This window comes from Camelus bactrianus, chromosome 10 (assembly GCF_048773025.1).
Source record: "Camelus bactrianus isolate YW-2024 breed Bactrian camel chromosome 10, ASM4877302v1, whole genome shotgun sequence".
Lineage (NCBI taxonomy): Eukaryota > Metazoa > Chordata > Mammalia > Artiodactyla > Camelidae > Camelus > Camelus bactrianus.
The window spans coordinates 43,734,250-43,747,230 of record NC_133548.1 but is presented as its reverse complement, the minus strand read 5'-3'; the positions used below and the strand labels follow the sequence as shown (position 1 = coordinate 43,747,230).

The 12,981-nt window shown below is 50.5% G+C and overlaps 1 protein-coding gene across 21 annotated transcripts in view; it reads left to right on the top strand.

Annotated features, from left to right (window-relative positions):
* The window catches only part of PPFIBP2 (PPFIA binding protein 2), a 147,796-nt gene that overhangs the window by 55,716 nt on the left and 79,099 nt on the right, over nucleotides 1-12,981 (top strand). The window contains exons 1-2 of one of the 21 annotated variants that reach the window (XM_045524054.2): nucleotides 5,383-5,543; nucleotides 5,896-5,972. The exons of the other annotated variants lie outside the window; for them this stretch is intronic. Of the exons in view, the coding sequence (XP_045380010.1) occupies nucleotides 5,925-5,972 (48 nt within the window). The 5' untranslated portion in view covers nucleotides 5,383-5,543; nucleotides 5,896-5,924. Of the gene's footprint in view, nucleotides 1-5,382; nucleotides 5,544-5,895; nucleotides 5,973-12,981 lie in introns of those variants that run through there. 21 annotated transcript variants of the gene reach the window in all.

Genomic DNA, 12,981 nt, shown 5'->3' with positions numbered 1-12,981 from the left:
CCGGTCAGTGTCAGGGCTCAGCCGAGGCCGTCATCTCAGGAGCAGAGACACGGGATGCCCTGAATGGGCAGCCTCGGCTGGTCCTGGCTGGTCCAGGGAAGTGAGGCCCCATCTAGGAGATAGACCATCACAGGTAAGCTCAGTTCTGGCACCCTCAGCTAAAATAGGCTGGGCCCAGGAGGGCGCACAGCTACCTGGTCACAGATGGTGGCTCCTTCAGCTTGCAACTCCTTAAACAAAGCCCCTGCATTCCCGCCAGGTTCAACCTGCAATCTTTCATTCCAGCCAGAGAAGCAAATCTGTTCACCATATTGAAAAGCCAGAGGAGGTATCAAAAAAAGTGGGGAGAAGAAACCGTTTAATGAATTATAAACCCCAAGCTTGAGTTTCTCACACCCTGCGATCGTCTCTGTATCCCATTCTCCATCTAGGGACTGGAACAAGAGACCAATCCGGTATATGCGTGTCGAACGTGATCATTTTGAAAATTTACAGGCAGGAGTTTGATAGGAAAATCTTTCTGGATCTTAAAAGAGAAAAGGGGACATTTTGGTGATTACTTTTCAAGGGGGAAGAAAAAAGCAGAGCCTATATGAGTCAATTTCCAGCATGTGTTTCTTGCCCTCCCCCCATAGGTGTGAACTTAAGAGAGAGCCCAGAAAGTCATAGGTGTCAGCACTTTGTTTCCCTGACGGGGACTCCTGCCCTGGGTGGGGCTGGTGCACTGTTCATGTGAAGGTCTTTGTCCCTGCAGTACTGGAGGAAGCCACTAGGTGGGGGTCAGGGACAAATGCTGAAAGTCTGAACCCCAAGGAAGAAAATATGGGCTTTATACAAGAAAAATAGCTCCCTCCCACCTTAGAAAGATGACAGAAGCACCTCTCATTAATGAAGCTGCTGAACAGTGCACCTGAGTCGGCTGGCAAAGAGCGTTCCTCCCCATTTCCCTTGGAACCCAGCGAACAAAGGCAGGCCTGGGAGGCCTACATTGTTGGTGGTCAGGGGAGACCAGAGGGCTGAGGGCCACTCCTGGGAGCATAAACTTGACCTTCCATTATCAAAGGTGAGACCACCTCTCCAAACACCCTTCATTCCAGTGCCTTCTGCTGCTGTGCTATTAATCAGGATGGCTCTCTCCAATGCTGGGGGCGTTTCCTGACCCCGCATCTGCCAGGCCCTGCCCTAGAGGAGTACCTTGGGGAATCTTGAATATGTTTTCTCCTGGTACAGTATCCCCTGGTACAGAATTCAGCCGCTGTAAACTTAGCACCTTTTCACTTTCCTGGATTTTGTCCCCTCCCCCACCCCGCCGTTCCTCACTCTGAGTAACCTGTAAACCTCCTAAATTCTAGAAATCTGGCTCCTTTCAGACCTGACTTGAGACTATTTCAGTCCCTAAGAACCAGTGTTTATAAAAGACCAAGAATGTGCAAACACTGGTCAAAGAGCAAATAAATCCTTCCCCACCAAATTTACTGCTTTAGGCCCAGGGGACCTGGTGGGCGATGTTGCCAGGTTAGCATGACTTGAGGTCTGAGCACGTAACACACACCGGGCCTCCTGCCTGCAGCAGGCAGGCAGGCAGGCTGCAGGGGTTTCACACTTCCAGGCAGATACCTCCGTACCCTGTGCTCCAAGGAACTTCTCAAAGTGGTTTCCTAACTTCTTACTCCTCAGGTATGGTCCTGAGCCCAGCAGGGTGAGCACTGCTTGGGAGCTTATTAGCGACTGCACAGTCTTGGCCCATTCCCAACCTGCAGGGTCAGCATGTGCATTTTTACAAGGACGCCCTCCAGCCCTGGGGTGTCACGATAGGCAGGGAAGTGGCATCCTCACCCAGAGGTCAGCAGTCTGTCTGTGGACTGCATTTTGCCTGCTGCCTATTTCTTACACCCTATGGGCTTTGAGAAATCACAAGAAGACTATTTTGTGATGTGACAATGATAGAAAATTTGAATTTCCGTCTTCACTCAGTGTTGCTGGAACCCAGCCACCCTCGCTGGTTTACACGTCTGCTGGGGCTGCTTTTGTACCACAAGTGGCAGGATTGACTTAACAGGACCATATGGCCTGCAGTGCCTACAACATTTGCCATCTGGCCCTTTACAGGCAAAGGGTGCCACCCCTTTTGTTAACCTGTTGTGGAAGAGGGTCTTTGTGCTTGTGTGCCATAGGGACCTGGGCTGTGGTGGCCAGGATGCTTTTTTGTAAGCAGGACTTGGACTTGTTGTCAGTCCAGAGGAGCAGTGTCCTCAGGCTGGCTCTCCCCCTCTGCTCTCCTCCTCCCCCTCTCCTCTCCCTCCCTCCCCTCTCTCCTCAGCAGCAGGCCCACTACACATGTAGCATACCTGTTGAAGGACCCAAGCCTGTCTCTGACTTACTCGAGGTGTCCTGGCACCTGCCACCACTGCCCAGAGGCCAGTGCTCCAGACTGAGCTGGAGCTCAGGATGCAGGCGAGAGTTCCGAGAATGATCCATGACCTGCCAGACCTCTCGCAGCTCACCATTCTGCCTGATTCGATGCTGCTGACTTCTGGCAGCCCCGCCAGCAGGAGGAGCAAAATTGCAGGAACTCCATCCCCAGTAATGCCCACACATTTGGGATTCCAGCCAAGTTGACAGGGTTCCCTCCTGGGCCCTGGAAGGGGGAGGAAGGTAGGCTGCATGAGTTCCCCTGCCCAGACGTGACCACTCTGGCCTCTTAGCTGTGCTTTTATTCTGCAAGTGCTCAGTTACCTGCCCTTTCCCCTCAGGTGGCTGCCGCATGTTGCAGACAGTGATGAGTTGAATCCGGTCGATGTGAGTTGCTTTTGGGAAGGCTCTGAGGGCTGTAGGGTCACTGTGATCATCCCAATTGGTGTACCCTGTGCGGTTCCTGAAAACTTCTCTCTTTAGCGTTGAATCCAGGGAGTCCCTGAGACTTGACGTCATGGGGGCAGTAGTACAGTAGAAGCAGGACCACCCCCACCCACTTTACTAAGGGCAGCCTAAACCTTTCGGAGTAATTGCTTAGGCCAGATAAAACCCCCCGCTTTCTAATCTTTTGTGAGTCATGCATCATATTGATAATCAGATAAAAACTCTTTTGGAGAAAAAGAGATGTATACCTACCAGTAGTGCTTTGTATACATTTTATGAACATATTCAAGAGCCGTCTGATCCCCGAAGCCCCTCTTGGCCCACCGTGAGGAGCCCCTGGCCCGGATGGCCTTCTGAGCGAGGGGTGCAGCTGGGGGTTCGCCTCACCAGCCCGGGCCAGCTGCCGCCTGGGGCTGAGTGAGTGAAAAGGTGCCCGTTGTCCCTGTATCTGTCACATCTCACATGCCCTGCTCCTAGGCCTCTGGAGTGCTATTTGGTAGATTTTTGAGATGAATGACAACAGACATAAAATTTACTTAGGGGTTTCGAAAAGGCTGAGGTCAGAATCGCTACTTGAGGATACCATAAAAACATGTCAGGAATTTAGCTGCAACTTGTCTGGGTTCCTCCCTCCCTCCCTCCTCCCCTCCCTTTCCCCCCTCCTCTCCTCCCTTTCCTTTGCCCCGGACCCCACTCAACACACATGAGTTGAACTAATAGATGAAGTTGGCCCTGTCTTTCCTCCCTGTGTTGAGCATCTTTACCCAGGGGAAGCAGACCTCTAAGACTCGTTTTCTCCAAATAGAATTTTTGGTTTTTCTTGCCAGTCTATTTGAGCCTCATTCTTTGATTCAAAGAACGTTGATGTTCTTTCTGTGAGCCAGGAATTGTGCTAGATATGGAAATCAGAGGAGAGTCTGAAGTGGGCAGACATGTAAACAGGTGTGGCTCAGTACGACAGGGCAGGTGGTGAAGTGGGGAGGGCTGTGGGTGCCAAGGAGCCAGCTCCCCACGGGCAGGTTGGGGTCAGCAGAGCTGCTGCCTGGTGCCCTCTGACCACCTCTCACACCAGAGCCCACTGAAGGGCGCCGAGCTCCCCTCCAAGAGTATACCTTCCTCCCCCCTGTCCAGCCCCCAAATCAGCCCCTCTCTCTCTTCTTCTTCCCCGGAGCCCCAGAAGCACCTTTACCGCCTACCATGTGGAAATTATTTGCTCAGGGCAGGAAGTCAGTTTCAGTTGCCTTGGAGGCTGGGCAAACGAGTATTAACCAAATGAATTCTTCGTTTGACTTTCCCAGGTTTTTATAGACAGGGAAAAAAAAAAAAGAGGCCTATCCACCCCTGCAACCTTAGAGGTGGTCTTTACTGACACATCCTATCCTAGTTCTGGGCAGGGAACCCTGGCGGGTGGGGCCCCAGACAGTGTCTGGAACTGGGCCAGAGGCCATAGGCCAGCTCTAGAGCTCAGGGCATGGGCAGCAGAGGCTGCTTTTCCTTTCTGGCCTCTGATCTGGGTGTGTCTCCAGGAATTTACTCCCCCTCTCGTGCCAGCTGCTGCCCAGAGCACTCCTCCAGCTGCCTCTGTGATCCCTGTGGACGGCCGGCTGCTGGGGACGGTGCGTGTCTGCTTTGTCCTTGGGCTTTGCTCCTGGGCAGTGGACAGTGTGGATGCCGTGCTAAGTGGCATGCTGACACCCAGCAGAACTTTCTTCTCAGGCTGGGAGTTCCAGGAAGCCCCCCGGGACCACCCCCCCGCCCCCGAGGGTGCTGGGAAGACCCACATAGTCACAAGATGTGCGTCTGCAAGTCATTTAGGGCAGCAGAGCTCAGAGCTTTTGCATGTAACCACAATTCCCACTCCACCCACATCAAAGACCGCTTTCATAATCAGTCACCTCCGAGGGCCACGCATTAAGGGTTGAGAAAGGGAGAAAAGCTGTTTTTAGGGGAACTCTCAGAGGAGGTGGGGGGGGCAACACATGGAGAGTGCTGGGGAGGCCACCCTGCAAAACCAGCAGGTGACCTGCCAATAGGAAGACAGACACAGCTCCCTGTCTCTGCGGGTTACTGCCTTCCCAAGGCTCCTACCTGGAACACTCCCTAAATCTCACGGACACACATGCAAGGTGGCCTCGCCTGGCCTGTGAAGCAGCTAGTCTGGAGTGGGGACAGCCAGCCAGCGAGGCAGACCTGAGACTTGACAGAAGCTGTGCCCATCCGTCCCTATGCAGAATATGGCCCCCGGGAGCCCTGTGGCGGTGGCTGGCTGCAGATGTCTCCAAGGCGGCAGCAGTGGTCAGTGCCACCGGCACCCAGGACGGCCACCGCCCAGGAGGGCCCAAAACCCATACTGAAGCTGGTTGGGGATCTGGTCTTTTTTGGCAACAACAGGCTTCCCTCGGGGCACAGCCTGACGCTGGCCCGGAAAAGGGGGTAGGTGTGGGCTGCTGGGTGGTGGGGGGCAGACTGTGTGTGGGAACCAGCAGCTCCTCCAAGACCAGCACTTATTTTTAGTCTTCTCCCCAGTCCCAAATAAACCAAGAGCAGCTGGGAGCCTGTGGGTAAATGCAGAGTGGAGCAGAGACAGGAAACCGGGGTCTCTCTGTAATGAGTTCCAGCCACTCCAGAAGGGAAAAGCCAGACGAGGAATTTTCTTCAGGACCGTTTCCCTCTGGCAGGCTCTGGTATTATCACCGAAAAGAATGTTCCCCTGTGTGTGTGTGTGTGTTTACAACTCTTGTCCAAGTCTGTCTCCCTCCCCCACCCCCTTTTGCTAGGTCCCCTGGCTCCGCAGGCTCTGCGTCCCTGAGTTGGTGCCTGTGTGTGTCCGGGGGCGGTGGGGGCGGATACAGGAGCCGCACGGTCTGGTCTGAGCCGCCTTGTCTCTGAAACTGTTTAGGGAAAGGCTGGAGGACACGGGCCAGGGAAGTGGGGAAATTTGAACACAGCTTGACGTTTCTGAGAGGGAGGGGGCGGGGGCAAGGAAGAGGAGAGAATTTGGTCTCTGGCCAGAAAAAGGGCTTTTTTTCAACCAAGGAATCTAACTGCTGACATGGGTGCCCAGCATGGATGGAGACATTGATGTTTACAAGCATTTCGCGTGGCTGAAGAGGGTAAGTGACTGGCTGCTTTGTGTGGGTCTCCGTGGAGATGAGTGAGGGGAGAGACACTTGGGAGTGTGTGCGGGCGCGCGTGTGTTTTGTTGGGGGAGGTGTTTGTCCGGCAAAGCTCTGTTGTGGCCAAGTTCTCCATGAGAATCTAATTATAGACATGAGGGGAGAAGACAGTCAGCTGTCTTTGTTGCTCCTCTGACATTCTGATGAATGAGCCTCTGTGCAGAAAGGCTCAGAATGAAGTGGGGAAAAAGTTCATGGTTTTAACTTTGGGCACTTGAATAGTTGGAGGCTCCAAACACCGTGACCAGAAAAAGGTGTCCACCGGTTTTTGGTTTTGAGGTTGCAGAAAGGAAGCTGCTGCCTTTCAGATGCCCTGGGTTCAGAAGTTGTTCGGCTTCTCCTCTGCTCGGAAGTTGTCCGCTGTGGAGATTAGTCTGCTGTCAGCCAAAGGAGCTGCCGCGTTTCCGGGGAAGGCTCTCGGGAATCCTCTTCTGCCTGCTTCTCAGAGGCCGTGGGTTTAGGCTGCAAGTTGTTCCTGCCCACTCTTTAGGGGATGAGCATGAGTGTGTGGAGTGAGCAAGAGTGAATGATTTTGGGGGCTGCGGTAGCATCTGCACTCACAGAACTCAGGCCCTTTCCTCGTTTGTCACTAGCTTTGACCTGGTGAAGCTGGGTCTCCATGTATTTTCATGCTGAGGCTGAATGTTTTTAGAAGCAGGAAGGGCAAAAGCAGCTGACAGATAAGAGATCTGACATTGTAACTGTAGAAGAACAGGAGGGACAGGAAGTGGCCGGCTCGGAAGGTCCCTGACCCCAGTGCCCAAACATTGAGCCTGCTGGCTTTTGCGTGTGACCTCTGCAGCTCGTTGAGCAAATATTTATCAAGTTCCAGGTGCTGGGTGTCCAAGGGTGAGCAAAGGAGAACCAGTCTCCGCTTTTGTGGATTTTCCGTCTAATGCTTGGAGGGTGGAGGGTCAACAGTCCCAGTAAATAAAACCTGAAATTTACAAGTTGCTAAGTGCAGCCAGGAAGAGGAGCTGTCAGTTGTATCATTCAGGGCTATTACTGATTGAGAAGGAGTGGTCAGGAGGCCTTCTTTGAGGAAGTAACACTTCACTGAAACCTGAAAAAGTAGGAGTGAGTTAGGTGAAAAATGGGGAGAAAACCATGTGTCTGAGCTCAGTAATGGAGGGGAGACACGGGCAGACACCAGATCACACAGGACAGCGAAGGCTGCGGTAAGGGTTGTGGGTGATGTGGTTTGTGTGATGGGAGACTCGTAGCAGGGGAGTGGCATGAGATACATGGTTGGGGGGGATCCAATTCATATTTTGAGAAAATTACTCTAGCTGTGATGTGGCGTCTGGTGAGCTGTGTTGTGAAAAGTGAGGCAAATGAACCAAATTAGAGAGCCTGAGGGCTTGTTGGGATCAACACGTACAAACCCCTCATTTAAAAAAGCCCAAGAGAAGGCTCAGGACCTCACGGTTATTCATGTTGAACCCTGTTCTCTGTCTCCCAGTCCAGTTCTCTTTCCTTATCTCTCCAGCCAACTATTTAGAAAATTATGGGTTTAGAACCCAGCAGAAATCCTGAGTGTGCTCAGCCCCTGCTCAGTTTCCGGGATGAGGGCATTGCAGCCACCTGAGAGCACGGTGAGGTGACCAGACATTTTGACAAAGGTTTACATCCATTGTCTTAAGGATTGAAAAAGGACCTCTTCCTGGAGGAAACAGGTGAGAAGTGCACTTCCCACCGCTTACTCTTTATTTGCCTGTATCCAAATGAAGATTTTTACCCAGGAGAGCTTCCAGCCACGATGTGCCTGGGACCGTAGGTGTCATGTCCCAGCCGCTGGGATAGATGTGGTGCCTCTGCACCTTGTGCAGAAGTTCTGTCTGTGGCGGAACTAATTCTGCACATAATGCAGTGTGAGAAAGCCCTTTCTGTCCCTGAGACCCAGGCTGTGAGCTCTGGCCTCTGTGGACAGTTTGAAGTCTCCTGAGGGAGACTCGAAGCAAGGAGACTTCAGATCCCCCAAGGATGACTCAAATAAAACATATTTTTCTTCTACTTTTAGAAGTTTAAGGAGCATTAAAAAGAAAATAAAAACCAAAAGACAAAGTACGAAGTAATGAATGTATCAAAGGCAGTATAATCAGTGCCTTCCTGTTGTCTACCCGAAACACAACTGCCAGATTCTTCTTTTTAAAATGCTCTTTAAAGAAAAATCCCTTTTCATCCTGTGAACCTGACCCAACCCATGCCCAAGGACTTGCGCTTAGTCTGAACAACAAGACCCAGGCTTTTCTGCCTGTTTGGCCTTTAAGACATTTTTAACCCAACCTCAACTTGCCTTTTTAGTTTCATCATTTGTATCCACTCTGATGAGCTCCCACGTATACTCCTTGCCTTTTCTGAGCTGGTACCCCAATGTCCTCTTCTGATTCCCACGCACTTCCTCTGACTCCATCAAGGCCCTCCCTTTCCATCAGTCCCTGTGGTGATGTAGTGGACTCCCGCCCCAGTCTCCAGTACTTCCCATCTGCCTGGCCCACCCACCCCTTCTTATGTGCTTCCTCAAGCCGGGGTGGCTTGGAGAGCAGGTTTTTCTTAGCCCAGGTTTTTGAAGGTGGAAATACTCTGTCTCTTTTATTTTCCCATGCAGAGAGGGAGGTTCCAGCAGAAGAGGATGAGGTGTGACCTGGTAGGGGGCTAGGAGACCTTGTCCTTGGACCAGCCCAAGAGGGCATTGGAGCAAGACTGAATCTTTGTGTTTTGGGGCAATGAGGTGGATGCCGATGGTCAAGTTGGCACAGAGCTGGAGGGGAAGCATTTGCTCAGAAAAGAGACCTTGTTTCACAGCCTTTGGGGGATGGGGGACTGTGTCCTGTTTCCATTAAGAACATGCAGTTTGAAATAAAGCCCAGATTGGGCTCTTGGCTTAGCCACACTTACTAGCTATGTGATGACGTAGATTACCTCAAATCCTGGATTTCTTCATCTCTAAAATAAGGAAAATGATAGTGCCTACCACATACAGGCTTTATGAGGATCAAGCAAGATGATGTATGTAAAATGCTTAGAGTATCATGCAGGTAGGGAACGTTCAGTAAAAGTTAACTGCTATTGGCCATTACCAGGAAGGGGGTGACTGAAGGAGAGACAGGTGGGACCAGTTTGGTTCTCTCCTAGGAATGAATCTCAGGCCATCATTTCTTTAGCTCTGGGCCCCTTTCCCAAACCAAAGACTGTGAAGAGGCAGCTGGGACCTGGCCTACCGTGGGTGGCCAGAGGCCCCCCTGCTGGCTCTAACCAGCTTGGCTGTGGCTGCCGAGAGAAAGCTGACCAGGGCTGCTCCTCCAGCCCCTTCCCCAAAAGTTAGAGCCCTGGGACGAGGTAACCTCCTGCCATAAGCACCCAGAGGGCCTCCGCCCCTCAGCTGTTTGGTTCTTGACTGACTCAAAAGCAGCTCACACCTGCACTGCTTTGAGATCAGCGAAGCCAACCCACATAGTCATGAAAGCCTCTTAAAATAGCTACAAGCAGGATCTGTGGGGTCCACTGACTGCCCTCCGAGCAGTTTATTTTCCCAGGAACAGGAATCCCAGCACTGTCAGCGTCTTCACACTGCTGCAGGCTTCAAATATGCTGAGTGTTTACACCAAATTCCAAACCAAAGTTGCAGACCAACCCCTCTCCCAGCCAAAAAAAAAATCTGGAATCACCATGGGTTCCCTCAAGCAATTGGCTTGGGTTCTGCAGTAGAATGTGGACTGAACTCAAACTGCTAATGTGAGACTTTATTCTGTGTCATCTGGGGCTCAAATGGTTGATACAGTAGCCTGGCCACTTGGGCCAGAAGAGCTGCAAAGATAAGAATGTTACTGAGTCCAAGCTTGTTTTGCTCACCACATGATAGGCCAATAAGTTAGGAAACACGAGGTGTTGGGTCAGGGAATAGCGACTTTATTTGGAAAGCTGGCAGATGGAGAAGATGGCAGACTAATGTCTTGGAGAACCCTCTTCCTCAAGTCAGAATTCAGGCTTTTATACCAAAAAGGGGAGGGAGTGTGGTTGGTTGTTGAAAAATTCTTGGCGTAGGAATTCTTTGTTCTTGTAGCTGTCCACGTGGGTCAGGTCATGGTGCCCCTGTAAAACCTCTAACAAAACAAATGTTATTTTCTATTCTGCAACTTGTCATCTTTATTTAAGTGCAAAACTGTTAATATCCTTAAAGGTCAGTCTTGAGAATAGGCTCTCCTGTATATTTCAGGCTCAAGGCAACATTCTTTTACAAAAGGTACAGAGCTAGCAAGACTAAGTCTAGAATGCAGGTTGTAGGGTTAAAGCCAAAGAAACAGGTCTAATATGGAGTCAGATTTGTTCTTTTCTGTTACAAAAAGACACACAGGCATCCAGACATTGACTTGTCTCCACTTGAGTCAGACTGGTGAAGGCTGGAGAAGTAGGCAGTGGCTTCTGTGAAAGCTGATCCTATTGGCTCAGAGCAGGGATCCTGCATCCAGCTACTTGAGTTCACATCTCAGCTCTGTGTGACCTTGGACATTGGATTTAACCTCCCTGAGATTCAGTTTCCTTGACTGTAAATGATGGATAGGTAATTCAGTACTTGTAAAGTGCTTAGAAAACGCTTCCTAAGTATTATGGTGATGGTGACCTTGACCACAGCAGACAGCTTGTGGTTACTCCAGAGCCATGTGCCCAACCTTGGTTCTGGGCAGAGAGGTTTTTCAAGACCACAAGGAGGATGACAGTGGGTATGGTTACTCTAGGGTTCTAGCCACCCCCTGTTCCCTGTAGGTATATCCTCCCAAAATGCTCCCACATCATCTTCCCTGGCATAATTGAGCTAGAATTCTGCCGTCTCTGACTCTAGCACCTGTGGCTCCTGTCTGCCAGCTATTAGGAGAGACCCTTCAGGCCTCTTTTCCAGCAAGGTTTAACAAAGTGGCATCATACCAAGGTGATTTGCTGAATAGCTTGCGGATGCGCCGAGCAGCACGGCAGTTGGTGGTTCCATGAGCTGGCAACAGTAGTTGGGGGTCCTTTGACTCATCCCTGCCTTCTTCCCCTCTCCCATCTTCTGTATCAACCCTTTCACACTTTTTCCTTTGTCCCCAGCAGCATACTCCCCTCTCAACTGATGTCACCACCTACTTCACTGAAAAAAAAAAAAGCCACATGTACCTTGAAATCATCTTTCCTCCCCTTCACCACAAAATGTCAGTGTTCGCAGCCATCATTTTTCAGCCCTTTGGTTTCATGTGTCAAGAGTCCCTTCTCTTGGCCAAGGCTCTCCCAGTATCCTCTCCACCTGACCCAGTCCTCTTCCACGTCCTCTTGTTCTCTGGTTGTTTCTTCTTTACTCTCTGCCCTGCCTCCTTGTCCCTTGTTCTTGGCAGAAAACATCTCTTAATTCTTAGAGAAAAACAAATCACAGTTATCTCTGACCATGTACTTGCCTCTTTATGCAACCTTATGACTTCCCTTCCTTTCACTGTCAGGAATCTTGAAATCAGGAGTGGGCTGAAAAATCACCATCTCTACTCCTTCCTGGTCACTCCCAAGCCCACCTCACACTGGCTTTGTCCCTAAGGAAGCTTTCAAGTTCCTTCTATGATGTTGTTAATGCCTCTGGTTCCCAAGCAACCTTTGCTATTATCCATTTGCCCCAGGATTCCTTCCCATTTGAGCATCTTGTTGGGTTAATGGCATTCTTGTGACCAAAGGCCCAGCTCCTCACTTTGGCCCTCGCCTGATCCCGCATTTTCCACCTATGATCTTTCTCTCATGCCTATTTGATTGTTGGCTCCTCCAATAGAAGATCCAGGCAATCCAACAGGCACTGGGCAGTTTATTTCTGATGCCTCCAGATAAGTTGAAAGAGAGCCCCCTCTGGCCCCAACCCCAGCACCTGAGGCTGCCTCTCTGTCTCTGACTGGTGTTTTTAATAATAATGAGTCGGTGTGTCTCTTGGAGTTGGCAAGATGAAGAAGGAGCACCACACAAAGAGCCTCCCCTTGGTTTTACTCTCCTCCTGGCTTTACTATCATCCCATCACAAGATAGCACACTTATAAATACCACTTCTCCTCTAGCCCAGGGCTGTAGGTCCCTTAGGCATCCTGCTACCTGATTAGGAGAATTTGGCAGAGACTGTTTATTATGCAAGACTATAATTTTGAAATAGGATCTTAGTAAAGCAAATGCATTTCTCTTGCTCCAAATCTGGCTTCCCAGAATGACTGGTTAGGAGCATTCACGGGCATCATACCAATTCCTTAGTTAGAGAGCTTATAGACAGACTGTCTCCAAGGTGTTCTTTGTTTTCTGTGTTCTGGGAAATCAGAATGTCTGAAGGGTCGTGATTGTCGTGTCTTCACAGATAGCCTATATGTATTGGGAAGACTTTACAAAGATGCTGTTCTCTTCTCCTGGGGAAATTTCTTCATAGCTTTCAAGACTCAATCGTTCAAGTGGGGACTCCACTCTAAAGCCTCTCCTCTCCCTTGAAGGTATAATTGATTCATCCCTCCCCTGTACCACTGCTGCTGGCTTACATACACCTCTGTGACAGCACCTATCACATCTCCTGGGGAGATTACAGAGCTGTTTAAGGCAGGGACTGCCTAGCAGAGAGTGGTACCTGCTAGGTGTTGGGGAGTATTCGAGTCACTGAAGCAGGATTCCATGAACCTTGGTTGACCAAGCTATTTAACTTGCTATTCATGAACTTTGCTTTGCTCTTCATTTGATAGTGACCACCCCACCAGCAACACGTAGCCTCCCCTTATATGTAATTGCAGTCAAGAGGTGGAGGGCATAAGAAGGTCATAGTCAGGATAAGATCTGTCTCGTTGGACTCCTGGTAGCTAGGACCTGACTGTACTCCACTCACGCTGCATTTTGAAGAAATTTCTCTACCTCTGTGCCAAAGATAGTTGGTTGGCTTGGCTAGTCCTCACCTAGAAAAAGTAGAACTG